This window comes from Centroberyx affinis, unplaced genomic scaffold (assembly GCF_046629955.1).
Source record: "Centroberyx affinis isolate AG114_WGS23_722 - 3 ecotype Tasmania unplaced genomic scaffold, CSIRO-AGI_Caff_v1 ptg001078l_1, whole genome shotgun sequence".
NCBI classification, from domain to species: domain Eukaryota; kingdom Metazoa; phylum Chordata; class Actinopteri; order Beryciformes; family Berycidae; genus Centroberyx; species Centroberyx affinis.
Window position 1 is genome coordinate 329,836 of NW_027279625.1, and position 26,219 is coordinate 356,054.

At 43.0% G+C, this 26,219-nt stretch overlaps 1 protein-coding gene across 1 annotated transcript; it reads right to left on the bottom strand.

Annotated features, from left to right (window-relative positions):
* Positions 1-19,321: 19,321 nt before the first annotated feature.
* mfsd8l2 (major facilitator superfamily domain containing 8-like 2) lies at positions 19,322-25,944 on the bottom strand. Its single transcript, XM_071523299.1, has 11 exons — positions 25,869-25,944; positions 25,415-25,600; positions 25,072-25,134; positions 24,820-24,939; positions 24,524-24,603; positions 23,675-23,963; positions 21,894-21,967; positions 21,236-21,449; positions 20,212-20,334; positions 19,864-19,994; positions 19,322-19,446 (listed from the first exon to the last, which is right to left on the bottom strand). The coding sequence occupies exons 1-11, from the start codon at positions 25,942-25,944 to the stop codon at positions 19,366-19,368; spliced, it is 1,437 nt and encodes a 478-aa protein (XP_071379400.1). The 3' UTR covers positions 19,322-19,365.
* Positions 25,945-26,219: the final 275 nt, after the last annotated feature.

The following is a 26,219-nucleotide window of genomic DNA, read 5'->3' on the forward strand; positions in this document are numbered from 1 at the left end:
ACACAGCTTGCCAATTAGTGAGACCACATGACTATTCTGGGGATTTCAGCCTCTGCTGTTGGAAAGGCTTCAAGGAGGCAAAGTTAATCTGGCTTTACACCAAATGTCAGTGTTGTTTGGTTTTAATCTGGCAGCTCACAGAACACAAACCTAGTCTCTCCCCTTACCAGTATTGATGAGCTAAGCTGTCACCCGCTAACCTGTGATGTTCTGTCTTTATTGACTGGGAGGAAACTCATCTGTCGGGGGGCGCAGAGGGCTTATACTTAACCGTTTTTGACTTGATGCAGAGATAGCAGCTGTATGATCATCCACCAAAGGGAAGATTGATGGTGGCGTGTTCTCCATCTCTGCTGCTTTTACACACCGGATCGGCACAGAGAGGCCCTCAGAAGCATGCGGATACAGTAGAAACATGCAGCACATGCAGATACAGAGCTGCTGCATGTCATTCCACTGGAGCATCTAACCAAGCTTGGCATTTACCATCCGGCTTGGTGATATAGCTCCTCTCTTCAATGTTGTTTGTAAGAAATAAGATATGTAGGAATGTTTGACCTTGAGAGTTTTGTACTCGTTGACCTGGTATTACAAGGAAAGCCTTCCAGTGAAAAGCTCTTCACTGTGTTTAAAAGGATCCACCGCACTGCTGAGAATCAAAGGGTAAAACACACTAAAAGTCTCCATTTAAGAGATTTTTTCGCTTGGCATTGGCCACTGCTTTTGAGATTTGACACGGTGTCAAAAGTGGGATTCTGCCTGTTCTTTGTTAAACAGCGGAATCCACACCAGTCTCCCACACCTCTCTCTGGCTCGCCGTTCACCAGACAAAACATTTGCAGTCCTCCACCTCACACCCCCATTTCATTCCTCCAGAAATACCTCTCACTGCCACGTCTTAAGCATAATGAAAAATGGCAGCAAACCTATAGGAAAATATCTCATTATCTTATTACAGACCAGTAAGTGATGAGAAATCAACTGAGACAGTTCACCCATAGATTTTAATGAGTGTGCTTGCTGGAGTAAAAACCCGAGGACACCATGGCAAGTTGACAGACAATTTTTAGGGCGGTTTATTTCATGGTTGCTAGTTGCTCATCAATGGCCAGACACTCTGCAGTTCAACGTCAAATCCCTACATCACCGGAGTGATCCCTATGATTACTGCGAGATTAACAGCAGCTAGGCTGTTACACTAGATGTACATAATCACACACAAATACTAGCCAAGACAGCACACACAGAAAAAAGACATACACACACTGCAAACACACATACATGCTCACATGCATGACTATACACACACACACACACACACACACAAACTCCTAAAGCGTATGCACACTCACACACACAGAGATCTGGTGGATTGGCAGTGATTTGTCAGATTTAGCTGTATCTACTTGTGTACCCCTTCTGAATGCAGCAGCCAGTTCTCCTCCAAGCTCAAAGCACTCATTTGCCATCCTGTCCAAAGCAAGTTTAATGCCTCCAATTACAGGGGGTCTGCAAGCAGGCAGATTTGGAGCGAGGAGGCTTGGCAGGAGAGTTTGCTACGCATCAGGGCCTTTTAACAGAGTAGTGATTTGCTGCTGGTGGTGCTGTAGCTGCCTGTGCAGGCTCATCAATGGAAAACTACCCTCTTTATGGTGAAACGCATGCAGCACTAAGCCGAAACTGCGAGGAGAGACACAAAAATATCAGGCTTTCAACCGGGCTCAGTACCGTCTCTCTTTCTCTCGCTCCATATGAAGGAATTTCTGCATCTATGCACTGCAAGCACAAATGAAAATCACAGTCTTTTCAGCGGCCGTGGGATGTAAAAGGGGCTGTATTTTAATTGAATATTCTGACACACTGTACGTCTCGCAGCATAGTGTCGTGCTGTAATGCCAACCCATGACAGAAACATAACATTACGGATAAGATAGCGACAGTAATACAGAAACACATTTACGTCCGTGTTATATGGCACATGTAATCCATATCAGTCATGTGTTTGTCACGTATGATGAGTCTGACCGCATGACAGTGTGCACCACGATGAGAGAAATGTACATTAAGTGGCTCTGCTGTGTTGACGCTCCACACAGCATGAAACATTAATTGATCACAGCTGTGCCTAATGCAGCGTCCCTGTGGTATTTAATTAGTTTTGTTTGTTTGTTTGTTTGTTTGTTTGTGGATGGGGGGGAGGGGGTTACTTCATACTGACTACCTGCTTAAAATTGTAATCAACTATGTCATCTATTGCTAAGTTATTCAAAGTGGAAAGTTGTTTTTTTTCCCCATCCACAGACAATAATTAAACTACTGTCATTAACATCATCCACAACCATTATTAACCATTATAAAGAGCTGTATAATTATGTTTGTGCCCATAATTTTACAATTTAATTCACAATTCGGAGCAATGCAACTTGTAATGACATTTTTTTTTCCCCTTTCAACTGTGTTTTTATAATCCAAATTAATGGATTACATTTACCATTTTTTGTAACCAGATTATTGTAATCTTGTTAACGATAATCCATTACTCCCTCACCCTGTTTTCCAAGCATTATATTTACACATTTCAATGAAGCCTGACACTGAATGCCTCTAAAAGCAACTGTAATCGTCGCTGCAATATCACGTCTAATGAAAAGATAAATGGGTAGTTGCAAAACGTCTCATTACAGGAATACTCAATTTTCCCCTCAAATGATTTGTTCACATTTAATTAAAGCAGCAACACACACACACACACACACACACACGCACGTGCACTGTGGCAACTTTACGTCTGCTATGGTAAACAATGGTTCCCAATTTTGCCTTACCTCCCAGCGCTTCTGTCATGAATGCCCTCAGTGTTTGGGGGATTAGCATGACAGTGCACTTTGTGCTTGGAGAGGCTTCCCCTCGGCCCCTAGCTGCCTCCTCTGGCTGCAGGATCAGTGTGCTGTGTGACCCGCTAAATGGCCTCCTAAGCCCCAGCCATTGATTAACGGGTGTCAGTACCCTGCTGGCCTGAAGGACAGGATACTGTGCATCAGAAAGTGGCTGCTAGCTGCTAGCACTCCCCCCCCCCACACCCCCCACCCCGCTCTGAACGATACGCTGTTGCTGCCACGGCTGCTGATCTGTGGGCCGTAGCCACCCACGGTTTGAGGAGAATTAGCGGGGACAGGACAGCGAATGAGGTCAGGAGCGAGGGACCGAGGGAGAGTCAGAGGAGAGGAGCAAACGTAGGGATGAGGGGTCGGGGATAAATCACTCATCTGCAGTTTTGACGCATCTCGTGTTAATTGGAGGTGGCTAATCGTGACTCGGAGGGGTGAGGATGTGACATTTCACTGCAGCCTTGTGCTTGCGTCCAGCTAGAAGGCCATGACTGCACTGTTACTTTGCCGTGTGGTGAAACACTCAGGGTGTCTGAGTGCCATTATAGTTTATTATCCTTTAAGAAACAATGTGACTACTCTGTTCTACTAAACTGCAGTGCTGAGCATTGTACAGTATAATAGAAAACCACTCTATACTAAATCTAGTACACTTTTTGATGCAGCATCTTAGAGGAGCAAATGTGGCTGCCAGCTTGTGTTTCAAAGCACCAGAGCAATGAGCGCTCGGTCAAAAGAGGGGCCAGCAGAGATCATTAGCATGCATGTGAATGGGCCGGGAAGAAAGGACAGATTATGCATTTGTATGTTTGCTGATGAGATAGAAGGGTTTAGGTCCCACAGACCAGTTTGAATCACAAATCCCCACCAGGGAGGGGAAGGGACAGGGGATAGAGAAGGGGAGGAAGAGACAGGACTTTAGGCCTTTGAGTAAACTTAGTGTGGGTTTTTGAAGCCGGGGTCTCAGAGCAGATGTCCCAAATTGGGGAGAGAAAAGAAAAGAAGACCAAAGGGATTGATGGATCCTGAGCTTAACTCTGCGAATCTCTCCAAATCTGAAAAGTATCCGAGGAGCATCGGGGCGGAGAGCGCTGCCAGGCAGCCAGTCAAAGTTTTGAGAGGTTGTTTTCAGAGCCTCTTTGTTGTGGCCTGTGGGGCGTGTTAGCAACAAGGCTGTGAGTGAGAAGGCTGGCGTGGCTTCAGGGAGCTCCTCTACATGTGGAGGGTTTCACAGTTCACTGGAATGATGAGGAGAGACAAGGAACAAAAAACATTTCCTCACCATTTGAGGGAGCGGGGGGGAAAGCGACGAGCCGGCGTGTCACCGTGTCGCATCCTGTCACCGAGGTCAACCGAGCCGCCGCTGAGAGAGCCAGACAGTGATTTGTGTCACTGCGGCTTTGTAATTAAATGGAAAGAGGCTCTCTGAATGCGGCATGATCTCGCTTTATCTCTTTCACAAAGAGGCAAACACACACACACACACATACAAACATCAGATCAAATATACACACACATACACTCACATACCCTCACCCACACACACACACACACACACTGTGGCAGATTCTTATCGCCTGAAACTACCTGTATATTCGAAATAAATGGCCTGCCAAGCATTTGATGGGTTGGCTAGAAATCCCACATGCTTATACTGCCTTGGCTGCTTTCAAGTAATCATCCCCATGGTAACACCTGACACCAGCTATTCATCATGCAGCCCATATAAACTCCCGCATATTCACAACAAGTCACACATTTAACTTTTAATACCCACCGCTGACAAATAGCCACACGTAGTAGACCTATGCACACGCACAATGATGCAACTGCAATTAAATGGCCTCGTTAACATATAAGCTTAGTTACATGTCAGTTGTGTGCAGGCGTGTGTGTGTGGGTGCATCTGCTCGCACGTGTGTGTGATATTGCATCATGTGTTTTCATCCTCTTTAATTGGCAGCCACTGGTTTAAATGTGACAGGTGCCGTTGGATGTGAATTTGCAAAGGCGATCTTGACTTAAATAAGTAGATTGTTGATTATGATGTGCAGTTCATTTTGGCCTGGGTGGCGTAAAGTGACAGTGTGGTGACATTTAGCTTGATGGATGAATATTGAGGAATCAGAGCCTCGCTGACCATTAATACAGGACAAACTGGACATTTCCTTAGCTTTAAATTAGGCTAGATGAGGATGTATACATAGCCTGAGTATTCATTCTGTAGCTGTTCTTTTTTCCTCGCTCTCACTATGTTTCTACCATCTGTCAGTGGTATTGATGTTTCTCACTAAGGGCTACTGCAGTCATCCAGCCATAGGGCTCAGGATTAAGGAAAGGAGGCTGAGTGAGGGAATATTTGTGCGATGCAGTCATACATGTCTTCTCATCACTTCTTCATATAGAGCTGGGGGGGACAGGCATTGAGACCCGAAGTTTAACCTTGATGCTGGACTACAATGTCTTTTTGTCAGATTTAGGGTTTTTTTTCTCAATAAAACCTGCCAGTCAAAATTTGACAGGAGGAAGTATTGCTTTTTAAAGGGTTCGTCAAGCTGAAATTGTTAAGTCCAATTTTTTTTTTTTTTTTTTTTTGCTTAAGCTTGAAAGGGAATAAGTAGCAGAAATAGCAGCTCTACTTGCGAGCGGTGGAGGTTTCCTATCTGTCGACTGCAGATAATGAGGTAGTATCTGATAGCGGGATGAGAGCAGCGCAGCCGGACCAGACCGCGAGCCTCATCCAGTCAAACTGTACCGCGAGGTTTTGTAAGGTACATCCTGAATTCCTCCAGGTTTAATGTCTCCATCAAAAGGAGATCAAAAGGAAGGGATTAGAGCTACATAACAGAGGGAAGTGTGGAGAGGAGTCTTTGCTAAACTCCAGAGCGCTTTTGATACCACTCATCCCTGCCAAACCGTAGCCATGGCAACAGTGGAAAGGGAAGTGTGCGGCATTGATAAGAGTGCGACAGGGGATGAAGGGGTTGACAGATCATTTTGGAGAAGTCTGACCCTTCTGCAGAAGGACCGCCGTCTTGCCTGGGAAATTAATACCGTACGCAGATGGTGTGTAGAGATTGACGGTCTCGGACCCGGGTCTCTCTGTGGGAGCAATTTAACACATATCGTCCCACAAAGTGTTAACTTCAGACGCTACTGAGGGTATTTTCACACTGTAAATGTCTGTGACTGGAGGTCTCTTCCTCAAGTCCTTTAGGATTTACTTGGCGTGCCGGGCTTACTTTTCCTCACATTGTTAGGAAAATATGCACAAAACTCGACTACTGTGCCTTTAGCGCAGCTTTGACACAGTAGCACAGTAGCGGATGTCATGCAGAAAATAGCCGACGTTAAACATCAAGAGCTCAGGTTCAAAAAGGAGAGTGATCACATAAAGGCAACAAATGAAATATCCACACTTTCATTCTGGCCCAATTTGTTCAAACTGTACTCTTTGTGAATAGGATTTTGGGTAAACAAGACTGAAAAAAAGTAGGTACCAGCTTCGGAAAACCGCTGGGAATTCTTCATTTCCTCTCTTCCTCTCTGAACACATTAGGAGAGAGACACAGGTAGAGAGAGAGAGAGAGAGAGAGAGAGACATAGGTAGAGAGAGAAAGAGATAGAGAGAGAGACATAGGTAGAGAGAGAAAGAAAGAGAAAGAGAGAGAGCAACCTAGAAGGGCCTCCAGCCTGCCTCAGGGGCAGCAAGCCAGATACAGCGTATGATTTGACAAACAACGTTAGTTTTTGCACCACTGATTCAGGCAGAGTGTACTTAATTAGGAAAAATGGACACTAATTGAGCCCCAGCTGTATGTAAAAAGATGTGAATCTCTAAGCACACACCCGCCCAAGAGCTCCAAGTCTCTCTGATCCTCCTCTCCCCCCTGAGCTCCTTCTGTTCACTCACAGAGCGTAGCGGCTTGTTAGCACACTGGGAGATTTGTAAGGATAATGAAAAATGGGGAAAAGATGGGAGATTCAGTGTGGAGAGGAGGGATTTTAGGACTAGTTCTTCTCTGCAACAACATGTTGTACTGCCAGTGCTTAAATAGCTTAGTCTGATTCGCGCTGGAAACTCCCATTTTCGTCACAATGTAAGCTGTAAAAATGTGGACTTTTAGTGATTTATTTCACTACAAATTTAATACAACACTACTACAAAAACTTAAAATCATCTATTACGTTGCACCGGGCAATTCACAACACATTAATACACATAGTTTGTTTTTCTGCATTATTTACATATGACTTATTTGGTGAATGAATGCAGCACTGTAAATATTATTTCAGAGTCTCAGTCAGACTGACTCAGCAACTTTACCTAAATTAATCAATACAGCAAACTTGAAAGCTAACTTTACTAAAACATGTAAATGAGCTTTACTCAACTTTAATAAAAAATGTTAATTTCCAAAAAACAAACTATACAGCTAGAGGGCAAAGTAGAAACAGTTAAATACAATTAATTTCCCTATGTATGTCTACAGGGAAGATCTACATTTTACACTGGAATACTTACAATACTATCTGAGCTGGGCACAAACCTGTTCAAATTGAGTATAACTTGTTTTTTTGTTTTTTTTACTATTTGTAAGTTGTTAGTTGTGATTAATTTTGTAGGTTTCATATATTTTCAAGTGATTGTGCTGTTATTGGGTTACTGGTGGGACTGACTAATGTTTTCATGTCAGTTTCATGTCATGTTTTCACACAGATGCTCTCACATGCCATACAGCATGATCACGATGATCACAATCAGTACATTTGTGTGAAAATCAGTGTTTGCTAGCGTCTTTCATGTTGATTTCAGTCTTCTGATTGTTTGGCTTGGTCTTGTGTAGAGTATGGCGCACACTCTGTAAATGTGTGTGTTTCCCTTTAGACTCACTTTGTGACTTACTGGTTGAAACTTCTAACACACTTAAAAAATCTCTGTTTCTCTGTTCTTGTCCTTCAGTTCCTTGTCATTTAGTGTGAATATGCTTCCTATGATCTGTACCTGCATAGCCTATATTTTGTGCTGTCAACATAGGTCAAGCACAAGGTAAAGCTCATCTAAATTACATTTTAGCCCCAAAAAGTTTCTAAAAGCAAAAAACGTATCAAAATAACTCGCTGAAAAATCAGCTTTTAATTTTGCATGTGCATCTCATACAGCCTGCCGCTCATATCTTAAGTAAGGTCAAATGTCCAGAGAAACTGCACTATATTTTCTAAAACATTTTGATAACTTATTTTCACGGGATATGAAGGAATTCCAAATACTGATATGGCAGAAAATCTGTTGAATGTCTTGATGAAGTGAAGATGAAGTATATTCAAATGACTAAACTGATTTAACTGTATTAGATAAATTATTTTTTAGTCAGTGTATTATTAATGTTACACTGACAGACGTTTTTTCTTTGGCAGGAAAGCTTGTTGATCATTCTTCTGATTGCTGGTACAAAACCTTTGAATGGCTAAATGCTCGGTCTAAGGGCCATCTGCACTGCGTTTTGATGCTGACTGTTAATAGCTGCACGCTTTCCTTGGCAATACTGCAGAAAACAGAAATTGACCTTTTTGCTGAACTGAACTCATTGAGTTAAATACGTTCGCATAGGGTTCTGAGAAAATGATTTTCTGTTTTTGTGTCTTGGTCGTCGGAGGGCTGGAAGGAATTCAAACCTGTGAACGTTCTCTGTCATCTGATTTTAGGGGGGCCGCTGTAGAAACCTTCACTCTGTATTTAGTAGAGAGAGAGAGAGAGAGAGAGAGAGTATGTGTTTCTGCACAGATCAGTGTTAAAGGATAAGGCTGGTGTTTTTTTAATGTATTGCTTACTGTCAGCAAATCCTATGAAAATAACTAAATCAAAAATGCATTTCCTCTACTCCCGTTACTTTCTACTTTCTTTCTTCCCACGTACCGTTTTTAGCCTTCAACCCGGAAGTCATTGGCTCCAATTGTAAGCTAAAAACCTTGAAATACAGCTCACAAAGACATATTTTCAATTTTAAAAATCGCTAACTGTTACCACGAAAAGTCAGGCTGTTATAGTTCTTACCAAATCAAATTCAAATGGGAACAAATTCTTCATTACGCCGGGGACTATTTTCTGTGCTACGGAACTACTTTCCTGAGATCGCAAAGTGTTCACAGACGGCTTATTATTAAGTTGTTTGAGGAAAAAGTCGGCTGGCCCGGTGCATCGTGATGATGAAATATGCTGCCCAGAGCAACAGCATGGCTCTTTGACGTGTTTTTAATCATTTTTTTAATACAATGGAGTTCTATGGCTGCTGGGACATGGCTGCATTGGGCACCGGCTACACGGGTGAGATTTGCTGGCAAAACAAAATCATTGCTGATTTTGTTATTTTCAAAGGATTTGTTAACGGTAAGCAATGCATTAAAAAACACCGGCCTTATCCTTTAAGGGAGAGAGGGCAGAAGGGATGAATGTAGAAGACAGTGTTGCTTTTCACATGGTAAATAATCACTGATGGTCATTGATCGATGTACAACACACATTTCAACCCCCAATCAGATGTTTAATAATGTCATACTTTATTGATCCCTGTAGGGAAATTATCTTTTCGCTTGTCTGTCCATACTTAGAGCAGTTAGATAGATAGATAGATAGATAGATAGATAGATAGATAGATAGATAGATAGATAGATAGATAGATAGATAGGTGGATAGATAGATAGATAGATAGATAGAAAAATCTGACATGAGGGCCATATTCTATGATGATTGGAAATTTAAAAAAGAGGAAGAACTTCTTTGTATTGTGTATTTCTCATAGAATTCATAATGTTATCTAACCCTAACACCTCATGTTCAGTCCTTCAGAGGCCAGAACTTTCAAGTCATACTCTGAAATTCTAAGAAATTGTTTGTCCTTTGATAATGTGAAACATTACATAACCATAATGGAATTTGCACCAGACTAGCATTCTCCGTTCTCCGTTTTCTCTTGAATGGAGGAGGGGAAAGTGCAGTGAAAAAAGATTAATCAACTTCTTTTTAAGCCTTTTTGATTTGTGTTGGCTAAGCCTCTATTCGGAGCCGACGTCTTAGCAGCAGTTGTCAGTTAGTGTTCCGGCATGAGGAGTTTGTCATTTCCGAGGCTGCGAACTTCTGTCTGTATGATTACCCCACGTTTTCCAAATAGGAGCGGTGTGGTTTCCATTAAGGATGCTGAGTAGCTCATGAATACAGTAGGGACCGGGACTTAATCTAATTCCAGAAGTCTCAATTCAGGACTTTATTTTTCAAATGTCCCATGCAGGTTACCGTGCTCTGCGGCGATCTGAGGACAAGTCCAACATTCACTGGGAGATAATGAGAAGACGTGGAAGTGGAGTTAAAGTGAAGGGCACACCTGATTTAATTAGGAAGGAGATTTCTCCTCCTGCTGACTCTGCTCCTCTGCTCCACCTTCCCATTGTGTTGTGGTCTTTAACCTACTGGACCTCTGACAAACCCTGTGGTGATTACAACTACTTAGATGGATACTTTACTCACTTTAACATGTTACAAAGTTTACACCAACTAGATGAACTCACAAATAGGTGATAGCGATTTGATTAGAAAATAGTGCCTAGGGTAAACTGAGGATGCTTATGACATACAATACCTTAATTAATTAAAGTCAGAAGAATGTAAGAATATGGCCACTCACTGTACCTTTGCTGAAAAAGACCCAATCATAGCAATGCCCAAAATAATTCAGTTATTATTCACATTACTCCCAATTTTACATCCATCATTTTGGCTGTATGGGGAAAAAAAGAAATCCCTCTTTGATATATCAACAGACTGTCAACCTGAGAGCTGATTTTCTGGAATCTTTGCTGTTATCATTTGTATCTGTATTGCTGTCACCTTGACATACTGTATAAAGGCTAATAGATCATGAAGTGTAGGTATCGAGGCAGCGGTGAGGTGAACTGAGTAAGGAGACAAGCTTTCAACCAGAAGACCGGGGTTCAAGCAGCTGTGTTGGAAAGCATCCTTCCTGCTGAAGTGTCCATGCACAAAATACTTATTTCCTACCCGCTCCAGGCTGCTGCTCTGTAGCTGACCTGACCTCTGACCTCTGACCTCCCTGTGGAGAGCAGCGACTGAAAAGACAACTTCCCAATGGGGATCATTTAAGTATCACAGTACTAATAATAATAAACCAGGGACATTGGACAATAGAAAAGAGAGTTAAAACAGAACACAATTAAAAGTGTGACTAGAGTCCTAGCAAAGAGAACAAACTGGGGGAATTCCAGTGAGGTCAAACTAGTTGGGTCAGTTTTAATGCCAATAAAATCAACCTAATACACCATTCAGTTCAAGAGTGACCGAATATCAGCTTCCCTCTTTCAATTAAAATGAGCTCTTAGATGATATTTTAATGCAGTCATTCAAATCAATAATTAAATGATCAAAATGTAAGATTCATATTAAAAGACATGCTTTCAAAGAAGGAAATCAAATCTAATGATTATTTGTAAGAGAAACTTTGCTCTGGAAGTCAGCAAATATCTTGAGAATCCTAGTTTTGAACAATAAACTCATGAAAGAGGCAACACCATGACCTTTTCTTGAGTTTTATCTGTAGGAATGTTTTAATGGTACAACAAGTTTTTTGATGAATGCAATAATATCACGCAAAAACTATTTCTGACAAATTAGTGAAAAGTGCGAAAACTGAAAAGTGTTTACCCTACATAAATCCTTTTAATGATCATACAACTTGTTCGGTATCGGCAAATCCAACACATTTGCCCTTTTTTCCTAAAAATGAATTTATGTTTTGCCATTACTTTAATATGAATCACAACTGGAGTCTAAAAACACCCTTAGGGCAAGAAACATAAAAACAGCAAGGTCAGTATTTACTCTGGAGTTGGAGATATAAAGCTCATCTCAGCGCTAGTGTCTCCAATTACGACAGACCACTGCGCTCGCTGCTCTTCCTTAATAGCTTCCCCCATATCTGACACTCTTCATTTCACCTAATGAGAGTCTTCAAGATGTGAATGAAGGTATGCATATGATTTGGTACAGGGGCTGAAAATGAGATGCGCCTTAGGGCTCGCTTCAAAGACCAAATTTACAGCGAGAGGAATTCTGTGGCTTTAAACCAGACATCTGTTCTCCGGCCCTCACCGGACCGGGGGAAGCGGCTCGGGCCTGGGTGCCAAGCAGCCTCTCTCTCTCTCTGTCCGTGCCAACTTATTTGTCACTGCGGCCTCATTGACCAGAGAAGCAGCCAGCCACTCAGCCTAATGGAACGGTCATCTGTCGGTTCATCTCACAACTCGCAGCTAAAACATTATGACACAGAACATCAGTGGGAAGTGGAGGAGGAGGAGGAGGAGGAGGAGGGAGAAGAGAGTGAAACCAAATCCCTCACTGGATTCACTCCTTGCTGTTAACACCGTAAAGTCACCTAAAGTTTATTGCCTGTCCATTTGCAAGCAATCCAAAGCGAGGCTTAGTCTCCCAGGAAGCCTCGGAGAGCTCTTTAACTGCCTGACCTTCCTGTGTTTTTTATGGAGCCGGGGAGCAATTTAACATGTTTAAGATTCTCTGCTACACCGGCAAAGATGTAAGAAGCGATATGACCCGACCGTTGGAAATCAACATTAGCTGCCTAACCACAGTGAAGATTGCCGTGTCTCCTCTGCAAAAGCCACTATCTGGATCAAATAGTTCATCTTGACCGTGTCGTCGGGGCCTGGCCCCGCTGCCCCCCCCCCCGCCCCCCCTCATGTGAGGAAGTCTGTTCAGCTACAGTACATCATAAAACCACCATGCAGCAAGACCTGGCAAACTGCATAATGCAATTACCTTGGAACGTAAGGGCCGGCAATAAAGATATCCGCCAAATACAATGCCTGTTGACTGAGGCTGGGAGAGACGTTTGAGTGAACGAACAATAGACAAGGAGACAAGGTCTGACAAAAAAAAAAGAGAGCGAGACAGACAGACACACAGAGAAAGAGAGAGAGAGGGAGCAAAGTCTCCAGAAGCCCAGTGACTCCCAGACAAAGAAACTGTCATACAGCCACAGCTCCAGTTTATCTTTTAATTAACATCTCATACACCAAGACAAACACCCCATCAATAATGCAGCGGTAGCACGCTACAATATTAATGTCAGATGAAATGAGGTAATTAGAGGGGAAAATATTACAAGCACATGTATGCCTATCTAGCACGCCGAGCGCAATTATTCTGCAAAAGAATGGGTCCCGCTAAATAAAACCATGAGAAGAGGAGTGCAGCTGATCCCATGTGCGGCGGCGGCCAATGGGAGCGACAGAGGGCCAACATTTTGTTTGTTGGGCGAACAAATGGTGACAAACGATGGCAAATTGGAGTGAAGGCCCCCTGCTGAGCCATGGTCTGCCGAGTGGGATCACAATGGAGCAGAGGTGCTGGCTTGGGAGAATACACATACACATACACACACACAGACATGGTTATCGAATTGTAATAAAGTTCAAGGCGTGGCGTGCATACAGAAACTCTCTCACACACACACACACACAATGGCATAAGGGCATGGAAGCCGGGGAAAAGGCCCGTATCCATTTGAAGCACACACAGATAAATGCACAAAGGCTCAGTGACTATCTAATCCAATGTTTCACACGAAAGAGTTGAGCCTCCGCTGAGCACTAAACCAGCGTATGGCCTAATCCTATAAATCTATATGATAGCGACAGATGGAAAGTAAGTTCTCTGTGTCTCTGCCTCTGATCGGGGAGCCTTGGGAAAAATCCCCGCACTCCTCCACCTATCCCGACTCCCACACCGTTCGCCGGGGAAACTGAGCGTAGAAAGTGGCAACCACAACACAGTCATAAATAGATTCCGGCGGCCAGCTCCAGCCATGTACAAAAAGGGTATTTCGTTTAATTGGCCGGATAAGACAAAGATTTTAATTTCCCCTGAGATCCGCCTTGCCAACTTTTGTTTTTATGCTGCGCAGAAGAAGAACTGCATTCAGAGCAGTGCCAAGAATTTACAATGTTCTCTTTTCCACCGGCGATGCTGTATCTTTTTTTCCTCAGAGACCTGCAGAGATAAGACTATTGGATTAATTATGCAGATGTTTGAATATCAACCCCTCTGAAAGACTCTTGCTAGTCTCTGAACCTTTCTCTCTTTGTCTGGCCTCTGTCTCTTCAGGCCGATCATGGCACATACTCTGGCACAGAGGACATGCACTTATAGCTTTTCCTCTCTCTCCCCTCTCTCTCTCTCTCTCTCTCTCTCTCTCTCTCGCTCCCTTTCTCTCTCCTCCACACAGACAGGCCATTGTGTGCGGGCATAGATGAGATTTGCATGCATGTTAGACTGGATTACACATGCAGGCTCTGGGAACCTGGACCCCTGTGGTCTCTCTCCAGTGTTCCGGCCCTGACTGGCAAGCCTTCCTTTCAATGTAGAACTTCAAACAAGCCTCACAGCTTAATTGGCTCAGGAACATACAAAATCTAAGGTTAAATTCCTCGATTTTGGGGGAGGGAGAAATGTTTCTGCCCAGCTTTTGCATAGATACTGGGATTTTAACTGTGTGTCAAAATCAACGTCACAACCCCCTCATCAAATCCAATATCCACTAGTTTTGAGAGACCAAACTCGGGGAAATGAGTGTGTGTGAAAGGGTTAATCCTCCAAGTGATATGTATAATAAGTAGCTTAATCCTTGAACTGAAGATGCTGTGTCTAAGAGGGTGGAGATAGTAGATAGGAGCAGCCAAATCTTCTTAAAAGATAGCTGGGGACTACACCATACTATTATACATCAACAGGCCCCAAACTGGTGTAATGAACATTAACTAAATGATTTGACGTTGTTTAAGTGACAAAGTGGTTTTTATTTAATGTTGCTTCTGTGTCAATTCATTTCCCCCGATCACATTTGCGTGTGTGTGTATAAGCCTCTCTATCACCCATCAATACATATATAGCGTATTTGTTGACTAATGGATAGGACTGAAGTGCCCGCAAACAGATAATAAAATTTCATCTCCAAGCACTTCTATGCCATTACATTTATTCATGTGAGCATTAAAGTAAATTGTCAAACGCTGTCTTCTTTAAGCAGCTAAGCCCCGCGGTGCCTCTCTGCTCAGCAGGATTAAAAATGAGATAGGATTTAATATTGATCCTTGGCTGACCTCCTATGAAGTACTCATCATTTTATAATATCCTTCACGCATACTGTTAATGAGATCAATGGTGTCCCGCAGGTCCATCCACAGATAAACCATGACCTTAACAGTGTCAGGCAACAAGCATGACCAGGCACTTACTACCATGTGGGAACAACGTGGGGAAGTTGTGTGACTCGGTGAAGTGAAATATGAGGATGCCATTAGATGTTTGTGTTTAATTGATTTTCTTTTTCAGCTGCCCAGGGTAAGAGGCTATTGATTTTTTATTGTTATTTGTTTAACTTTGTCTTGGTGATGGAAGATGCCGCTGTGCCCGCGGCAGTCGCTGACAGACAGTAAGGGATGGGAAGGCATGTGATGTCAGACGCAGGCTCGGGATTTCTAATCTGTCATCATTCGTTAACTGCAGCAGCTGGTCGGACGGGGCATGAAAACGAGGCGGCAGTTTGAATACCGATGTACGCTTCCCTATTTCACCTAAGAGCTTTGCTGACTAATGCTGCCATCAGAGGGCCGTGAAATACTAATTTTACCTCACACTGGAGCTGAGCAGGTTTATGAGCATATTCACTGTCAGCTGTAAGGGCCTAACTGCCTCTCCTCTGCTGCTGGGAGAAAAAAAAACACACACCCATCTCTCCCTTCTCAAGGCAGCACAAGCTACCTAAGAAGTTTCTTATACACAAATGAGCTTACTAATTATCTGAATATATTTCCATCGCTAATACAATGGGCTCCAATCAATGAGCCTAGCCTCCTTAAACTCAGTGCTGGAAGTGTATGTCCCAGAGGTATTAATTTCACAGAGGCACACATATGAGTATGGGGGTGGATGGTTGGTGTGGGTGGAGGCAATTGATTCAATGTATCTGAGGCTATGCCAGCCACACAGAACACAAACACAGTGATGGGAGCCGAGCCTATGGATGAGAAATACAGCAGGGGCTAGCTGAATAATTGTAGCCACTATATACTGTATATATGCCCCAGTGCATTGGCATCACATGCAATAAATCAAATCATTCGCTTTCCCACCAGCTAGTTTTGAATCTCAAGCTGCTTATGAGAAAGGGACAGGCAGAAATTGCGATTTGCATTCATCGATATCAAGCCCCCTCTTCTCTTCACATTCTCCTTCCGTCCCTTGTCACCTCATTAGTATCCTATCTAGATATCGCTATAAGGTGTAGCAATTCAAATTCTTATTCATCCAATTATGCCCGTTCACACACATAAGCCTGTGATTTAGAGAAAAGGATAGCTCTCATATCATTGATCGCAAATTTTCCTTTCTGTGTGACAAGCAATAGCTCTCGCCCACACACTCAATATTGAATAATGAACTTGAGTCACAACCTGGCAGCAGCACTGGCAATGACATCCAAAAGTTAGATTTCTTTAAAGCCAGCAACAACAACAGTTTAACAGCAGATCCTTAACCAAGCTGGCTGGAGTATATAGCTCCAGCCACTGACATCTATTTAAAAGGTTTTTTAATGGATAGCCTCAACCAGGGAAACAAAATTACACACTGAACAAATATATTCCTGCAAAATGAAATCTCTTCATAAATGTATTTTAAGGACATATCTTTCTGTACAAAATATGGATAGCAGCGGAAAAAGTGAATTATGGAGTGAATGTAGCTGGCCTGATTTCATTCCCCTTCATATTTTTCATCTGACTATAACCCATCTATCATCTACGGCCCATTAACAGCCATCCTCCGTCCAGCTAATACCATCAGGAAGAGAAGAGCCACTCTCTGCCCCTCTGTTGCCGGTAAGATAATTGTTATACATTGGCTCTGGTCAAATGATATACTGTTTTTCTTTGCGACCAATTACCTTTATCTTTGTTAGATGACAAAGTCAATTTACCTTCAAAGCTGGCTAATTCAGAAAGTGAAACATACTGACGTTTTCAGTCTAGACACTCCAGAGTTAACATGACCCAAGTAAGAAAGAAAGAAAGAAATATCCAACAGAAGCAGATTATTCCCATAGAAACAGCCAGGCACCAGAATACCCTGCTGTAAAAATAGAGATATTTTATTCAACAAATCTCAAAATCATTCCTTTAAATAGGGGAAAACCATCCAGGGATGTAGTTAATCACAACTATGCATGATGTGATTTGGTAATGATGGACTACTGTTCATTGCACAGCACAGTTACTGTACAACAGCAGTGAATTTTTATTTTACTGTTCTGTAAGTTGACCTTGAGTGTCTTGCAAAGCACCCACACATATAATATATTAGTATTATTATTTTATTATTATAACACTTTCCTACACATGGCATGGAAGCAGCAGGCTACATGGAAACAGGACTAAGCTACTCATAGTCACATACTAGTGCCACATACAGGTGTCTCCACTAGCTGCACTACACCTACATCAGGTCCACAGTCAATAACATTACAGCGACTAGGATTCCCTCTCTCAAATTACATTGTAATATTTTATCACTGGCTTTTTACTTTCCCTCAAAAAATTTCATTTCCACAGCAAAGAAAACCCTCATCTCCACGGTTCAAAGAAATAATTGTTGGCTCTAGCATCAAATGGTTCTTCTGTGTACCTTTAAAATTTCATAACTTGTGCTTCTGTGCCTTCCTTTGGTATATTTAACATAAAAGCTCAGGACCACTGACTTTTCCATTTATGTCCTTTGGGGTTTGTGTGTCGCCTGTATAGACTGTTACAGAAGCTGAGTGGGAAGAAAAACCCCGGGTTAGTTGATACATCAATCTGGACATCTTCTGCAGTATCATCACAATACAAAATAGGACAGGTCTGAGCAATTTTGTCTCATATTCTGGTGCCATATAGAGAGAGTGAAGCAGAATAACCTTTCATCAGTTTTCTTGAAGTATATCTTATGAGTTAAAGTTAATGCAAGCTCTTTTAAAATGCATATTGGTTGCAAACGTTTGAATGCCTGTACAGGAGTTCCCTGGACAAAGACATGAAAGCTGGACTCATGTTGAAAGAGTGAGCTAGTTTAAAGAGAGTAAACTTTGAGTTTGACCTAATTCTGTGAACCCTGCTATCTCCCTTAAAATGTCAAGTACCTTGAATACGCTGATCAGGGCATGAAAGTACTTCTATATTATGTCCTGGAGTCCCAGAGATTAGAATTTCCATTTCAGGAGAAAGCCTCTGGAAAGCCAAACATCACATGCTGAGTGTAGAGAACTGGAAAGGTTACTCAGTCTTATCTGCAATTATGCAAAAACACAGAGATTAGCTGAAACCATGGTCACTGGTACAAAGGGAATCTACAACCCCTTGATGTTGCTTTGAGCGTTCCCCTCTCAGATGCATGTGCGTAGCATGCAGCACATCCTAGAGGAGAACACACGCCAGAACAGCTGACAGAAACAATGGACCAGTCGCACCTTGTCATGCTTTGAATTATGAATGCTGGTAATTAAACTTTAAAGTCCTCCCATGGTAAATACATAGAAATCAATAATTAAGCAGGATTTCGTTGTTTTATTTTAATGTAGGGAGTTTTCAATTGCATATAAGACACGGAGGGACAGATTCATGTAACATTAAGCTGATTTTGCTACATTCAGGCATTTGTTTCAGTTTTTGATTCTCACGATAAAAATGCATCATTTTACTCCAATGCTGTAAAAATAAATATTAGGAAATGTGTAACGCTTCGTTCTCTTTGACCCTCTTAATCCATCAGGCATGCTGACATGGAGCTGTTAAGATGCTGATAACTCCACTCCTGCACTGCCAGTGTCAGCTGCTTTATATGCAGTGAGGTTTCTCAGGAAACAAGTCTAGGGACAAGAAATTAGCTTTGCTACATGGGTCACATGGAAAAACCTGCTCTATTATCTTTTCATCATCACCTGGGAGTATAAATAGTACAGGTTAAAACTAATGGCTTTCATCTTCAATTACACCGCTCTTAATATTCAATATGAGGGCAATGGTGCCCCCTTGTGTAAAAATGTAATTAATAGTCTGATACTGATGCACGCATATACTGTGAATACCATAAAATGCTGCAGAAAACAGTCTAAACATGTTTGATCATCATTGCTGAGACTGTGCAAGGCTTAAAAAACATAAACAGTAATTTAGTCTGTATGATTGATTCTATGGCAAGTTGTGAGGTATGTTATATGAACATTTTTATTCCACAGACATACATCTTCCTCTGCAGTGAACTTGCATTGATTCTGTTGGAAGTGAAGGGCATCTCTCTCCACACCTCTGTCCATCTTCAGCCTCTGCTGCTGTGCAGGCAGAGAGACGGAGAGCGGCTCTAGCCTCCGCTGTCGGAGCTCTGGGCGCACTGCACCGCCCTGGGCTCAGTCAGACGGCCATAGGATAACGCCGTCATAACCTGGAGACAGCACAGCATAATATCACTACAGAGAATAGAGAGCGCCAAGTAATAAGTACAGGCTATCAGGGACGTGCTGAGATAAGGATTTTGCTGGCCTGCACGCCTGCAGCTAGTATTTTTCAGTCTGGGTTTGTGAAAAATTGTCCTCATTAGCCACAATTTTGAATAGTTTCTAATGTGGAGGGAAGAAAACTAGGCGCAGTGGGCTAACGCATTAACTCTGTTAGTTCCATCTCTTGGATAGTATTAAAATTACTTCAAGTGGTCAAATTGATTTATGCTTTCTATTATTATTATTATTATCCATTTTTTTTAATTTTTTTATTCCATTTCCAACCTGACTGATGCGATTAAGCGTACCAAATGTGCTATGAAACACATTCTGAAAGGTGCTGCAAAAAGTGTTGTACTTACTGTGATCATAGTGAGAAGAGCCAGCATCATGCCCAGCATTATGTATAAGTTATTGGTCAGTCCTCCAGCCCACAGCGGCCCCAAGATGGTGGCCAGGCCCCCAACTGAGCGTCTCACACCTTGACTGAACCCTTTTGACAAAGGCATCGCAGCACAGATACGCACATATTTGAAGGGATGCGAGGTTATTTCTTTCATCTATAAACATCTAAAACATGGCTAAAAAGCATACATTCAAAAAGACAATATAGGTTTTTATTGCTGTCTGTGCATCACTCATACTTAGAGGCAATATATTGGTTTGACATATTAAACCTTTCAAACAGCGGCAAGGTAAAATGAGCCAACCTTGTGTTTTCTCTGCAGTGACTTTGGAGAAGAGCGACACCTGAGACACGGCCACGAAGGGAAGCCCCAGCAGCTGCAGAAACACACCGATGATGAAGGCCGTCAGCTCCCACCCATAACCACCTGGCAGGGGCGGAAACACTGTCTGTTACAGAATACTGATTACTTGTCTAAACTTCTGATCAGGAATGGAATCCAGTTTAGTACTATTAGGCAACTACAATTATCCAGCAGCCCCTAAACAGAATAAAATAAATGTGTTGCTTTTCATTTCTGATATGTATTCATGATAATTGAGAGTATGTGATAGAAAATACTTAATCCAACCCTCCCTCCCCCATTTTTTTTAGTTCCTTCACCAAATGAGCTGGCACCATCAGACATAGCTGTATTTGAAAATGAAACTATCGCCAAGCTGGCAGTCACTATATTTTTGTTCTCTACTGATTTGCATCATGCACATTTGTGTGAATTGGTGCCCACTCAAAATGTTGGACGCTCCATATCTCTCTGTAAAATGTAAGTAGGGAGGGATGGAATCTTCGGTATCTGCTTTCTATGTTTTATTTTTGTGCTTGATTGTCTTTTCAGCGACTGTAACATATAGCAAATGCCGTCGTGTTTTTTTTTCTAATTTGATTACTGTACTTTCCCTGTACAGTATATGCATTCAGGCACTCCCCAGCTGCTGCACCTGTCACTTGTGATCACAACAGCAAACGTGACAAGCTCCAACAGACGCAGGCCAACACGCACATACAGGATCGAGTTTGCCTGTATGATCTCCTGCCACTGCCGAATGATATCGCTTACAGAGCGCAGTCAATTCGGCTAGTGTGTAACCCAATATGGCTCCACAGTCTCACACAAAGGGTTTGGCTAAGAAAATGAGGCATGTGTGAGTCTGTGCGTGTGTGAGAGAGACAGAGAGAGACAGACCGTGTGTGTGTGTGTGTGTGTGTGTGTGTGTGTGTGTGTATGGGTGTGTGTACGTGTGTGTTTTGTGTATTCCCCAGCGTCCCACCTCGGGGGTTGGTGAGGAAGATGAGGCACCAGATACAGGCGGCGCAGCAGATGACCAGGCCCACGGCCAGCACAGCGCGGTCCGCCACCTTGCTGCTCAGCCAGCGCACGAAGAAGAAGCCCAGGATGACCTCCACCCCACACAGGCTGTACATCAGGCTGTTGCCCAGCTCCCCGAAGCTGAAGTCGCGCTGCGTCAGGGGGGTCACCATGGTCTGCAGGGGATTTTTGGGGAAGATGTTTGCAAGGTCAGCCAGTTAGGCACAGCGATTTAGAAAGGGGGAGATGAAATGTGCATGTTTTAAGTCCTTTAAATGCTTCACCCACTCCAGATCAGAAGGATTATACTGTTTTAATATTAAAAAAGATGTTATGAACCAGGTCAGTGTTGTGTGGATATTCAGCCACTACAGTTTAGAGGTGAATAGAGGAAGCGTCTTCATTATTCATACTTGGGACAGAGACCGATTAATGTGTTGCTCATACACTAGTTTGACTCTTGGCATTGAGCAACACTCGTCTTCTCGAAGTAACATTGCAGGTCTTTCCAGGTAAGCTTCAAATTGATGCAGTGTACTAAACCCAAAGGAAAATGGCATGACATTGTGTGAAATGTTTGGAAACTTGGGCTGATGGATCTCAACGGTGGCTGCTCTCACCTCCAGCGCTGTCTGATTGAAGAGAGTGATGAACTGAGCCGTGAGGAGAACGACCACCTCCTCTCTCAGGAACTCTACCGAGAAAGAAAGAGAGAGAGAGACACACAGAGAGAGAGAGAGAGACACAGAGAGAGAGAGAGAGAGAGAGAAACACTGAAAATTGGAGAAATTAAATAGAAAAATCAAAACAAGTGCTATTCGCTTCGAAATTGAAAGTTTCAATTGGCAAGTTACCTTAGAATGAAAATGTTAAAGACAGAAGAAATTGCACAACTCAAGACTATCTGACTGTAATCATGAGATAGAAAAATCCTCTGTGCCACAAGATCAGAGGCTGTGTGATTCAAGCAAGAGGCAGAAACAGAGATGCATTTCTTATGTGAATGTCCAAAATATGGACAACAAACATTTATTTAATTAAACTCCAAATTTTGATACCAGATTTCTCTGTCCTCTCCCTGGAACAAAAAATACCCTGTGTACTTGGAGAGGAGGATAAATCTGCTGGGCTTGCTGCTAAAAGTGTATCTGTTTGCCAGATGGCTGGGGAAACGGTTTGAATTGACAAAGATATCACACTGTAGCCTGCTTTACTATGGTGTACTTTGCTTTGTTGAGTGTTTGCACTGTTGTTTCATGCTTGTGATCTACTGTATGTGTGTACGTTCTCTGTATGTAGGCGGAAATATTACAATGATAATAGTATTGTATGGCCTATGATGCTTTTTTCCTAAAAACACTGTATTTACTCGAGTTCTGAATGCTTTGGCAACACATAACCTTCTCTTGTCATACCAATAAACTTGAGTTGAAAAAAAATTGATAGAAAGAGAGAGAGAGAGAGAGAAAGAGATGATAGACAGAGAGAGAGAGAGATTCATATGATTTTCCACATTTCAAAAACACAAAAATCACACAGGTATTGCTTGTGCTGTTTGTGCTCAAGAACCCGGACTACAAAGAAAAAGACTCTGTGAAAGTGGAAGATCCACCTCGGCTTCAAGGGTTCCTCATCCTTCCACAAAACATCAGGGAAGATCAATAATTCAGCAGCGAGAATACCAGACGCAGTATAACTCCTAACGTACAACCACTGGAGCTGCAGAGGTTCTACAGTTTGCTCCAGAGTTTCTGCCGTTGTAGAGTTTCTTCAAAAACAAAAAGGAATCAATGAGAAGAATGTCGGCCACATTACAAATTCTGTCTCTATTTCATCCACAAGTCAACTACAGCAAGCGAGTCAATATGAAAGGAAGTCTGCTATCCATCCCTCTGCCACATCTTCAAAGAGTGAGAGAATCAATAGGAGGGTCTGACACCAGCACACACACACATACACACACACATAAGTGGAGAGAGAGAGATAGAGAGCTTGGAGAACAACAGAAAGTACAGAAAAAGCCAATCAATACCACCACACAATCACTGCTTGCATCCCATGTAAACTTCCCGTGACACTAATCCAATAGGACACCTGACAACATACATACATACACACACAACATTAAAACTCAGTCGACATAGTGGTTCTTTGAAGTTTGAAAGAATGCAGAGATTCATAATGTTAACAATAATCAGATATACTGTAGGTGTACTGTGTGTGTGTGTGTGTGTGTGTGTGTGTGTGTGTGTGTGTGTAAATGCAAGAAAATCAATAGAGCAGATACAAAACAGGTGCATTGGCAGTGACACCTCTTCCTACATGAGCTCCACACACAGGGGCAGAGGAGGAGAGCTAACATTCATTGTTCGGGACAGGCAAGTCAGACCTCCTCACTCACCTCCACTAGCGCTGAAGTTCTTGAAGGGGTTCAGGGCCGCGGAGGAAGGGGGCGACGGGGGCCCGCGGAAGGGCTCGCTCTCGGACGAGACGCAGGTTTCCAATTGGTCCGAGTTGACGGCGCTGTAGGTGTGCGCCGGCTCCTCCTCGGACCCCACCAGCGGCACCTCCTCCTCCTCTTTCATCTCCACCAGCGCGGCTCCCCCCTCCGCGGAGCCGATGGGCGGGACATCCCAGTAAAGAGCCAGGACGGCAAACTGGAGCAGGGTCCACAGCAGACACATGAAGATCTGAGAGTGCAGGTGTGAAGAGTAGAAAAGGAAAGGAAAGGGAAAAAAAGGAAAATGTGAGAAAAAAATGTTTTCCGGGTCCTCATACGTTTGATAATCTTACAACGGCAAAACAAAAATGGCTATTTTTACAGCGTAGAAATAGACTATCAGGAGAGATAACCGGTTTGATAGATGGTGGAGGGATCTGAGCGTTCAAACACTGGAGTAACCTTGTGCAGTGAGATCCAGAGATATGAGCAGTGTCAAACTTATGTGGAAAAATGGAAGCAGGCGCAGAAGGGCATTGCTACATCTCATTTGAACTATATCCATGTTACAGGTGTTTCATTCAGAGAGAGACTAGTGAGATGGAAATAGATTGATATGGGTGGCTATGGGCTTGCGTAGCTGCAGGGGTTTTGTATTCTTCTTACTCGGAAGGAGAACAAAAGACAGAAATGTGAGCCAGCTGTAGCGCAGAATGTAGCACGATGAATTTCTGAGGATTGTTTCTGCGTGCGAGAGCGACGCGAGCTGTCGGAGGAACTTTAGATTACTGATAATCTGGATGCCGTTACCCCAGGAGACGTATACTTGTTCACAACAAACGGCCCCAGCTTGAAATCACACAGCCGCAGGAACAGGTTGAACGCCGGCCCTGCAAAAAACAGGAGGAAACGCATATAAAGGAGATGGAATAAAGACAGAGAGGATGTGCTGCGGAGGAAGTGGTACGTCTTAGTGGTTGTACACGATGCCAGTTGAATCTGAACAAAAGGCCCATCTGACATGAAAGAGGACATCACAAAATCATTCCTGGTGTCTGATATTAGAAGTCCTAAAATGATAGAGGGAGGCTGGTGGAGAGACTGACCGACGAGGAGGCCAGCTTGTCGACAGGCCATGATGGCGGCAAACACACCGGCGCGCTCCTCTGGCCGCGTGCTCCGGGTCAGGAAACCAAAGATGGAGGAGCCGGCGCCTGCACCGACACCTGAGTGGCATCAGGACAACAGCATCCTCCTGTTAGACCTGCACAGTGTCCACACATGCTGATACTAGCAGTCTGTGTATGTGTGTGTGTGTGTGTGTGTGTGGTATTAAAAAACTACTCTTTGGTAGTCACCTGCTACAAGTCGACTGCATAACAACAGCCATTTTGAATATCCCAGGAAATACATGAAGTTACCTGAGGACAAAAATGAAAAGATTACCATATGTTGTTATATGTGTGATACTGTCCAGAGTGAAACAAATGCTTGACTTTGAGAATGAACTATAGAATTTCACTTCTTTCTTTGACATTCTTAACATTCCCATACCATACTTTGACATTTCTTTCACACACACACACACACACACACACACACACACACTAGCAGCAGGCTACACATTCATCTCACTGCCTTCCTTCCAAGTGCAGCTCTCTCTCCATCATGTGATTTTGCCCCTGCGGCTCGTGTACTCGCCAGCAATCTCAAAAAGGTTGGAGAAAAGGATGATGGTCTTTGTAGTTCGGCTGCGGTCTGACCAGAACCCGAACAGCGGGCCGGTCAGCAGCCCGCTCACACTGAAGGCTGACAGGCCCAGACCCAGGAAGTAAGGAGGGGCCTCCAAAATCTGGAGGTATCGCCATATTGTAGGGAGAATGACAGCTGGGGGGGGGGAAGAAACAGGGAATGAAAGAGGGAGAGAGGTAGAGGAATGAGATGGAGAAGAGAGGAGAGGATGCCATGCCTCATTTAACTTCAGCACAATACATTTCAATTAATCAGATGCTGCTGGTGTGTGTGATCAGCGAACACCATATCCTCTGTAATGTGAGCATACAACCACAACGCCAGACATCATTTTATTCTAATTTGCTCAATGAGACTGTTAGCCCATGTCTTCAAGTCTATAAAGCCGTCATAATGAACTCACCATACTCAATGCCGCTTAGCAGAAATATCAGTCCAATGGTAAAAAAAGTTAGATTCCTCTTTTGGTGATTATCCATTATGCTGAATGACTGTTACACATCAACTTCTGTCTCCGCATGTTGTTCGAAGATGTTGTTCAGGGGCAAATTCAGAAAATAGGAGACACCATGCGTCCAATTAGAACTGCTTCCCCGGATAATGAGAGGAATTTGTTTCACCATTTTGGAGTTTCATCTCAGAGCTTTGTCGAGTTAGAAAAATAGAGATTACACCAGGCCTCCCCCAGTGGAAGAGGCTCAGCAGGGGTGACACTTGAAATGAATATGCCTATCTTGATGCCCACTTTCTCCGC

Excerpts from the sequence above, each read along its gene's own strand:
- mfsd8l2 (XM_071523299.1), bottom strand. The coding sequence starts at position 25,944 with ATGGATAATCACCAAAAGAGGAATCTAACTTTTTTTACCATTGGACTG. Across the intron at positions 25,601-25,868 it reads GCTAAGCGGCATTGAGTATG|CTGTCATTCTCCCTACAATA; the intron begins GTGAGTTCATTA and ends CCCCCCCCCCAG. Across the intron at positions 20,335-21,235 it reads CTTCCTCACCAACCCCCGAG|GTGGTTATGGGTGGGAGCTG; the intron begins GTGGGACGCTGG and ends CGCCCCTGCCAG.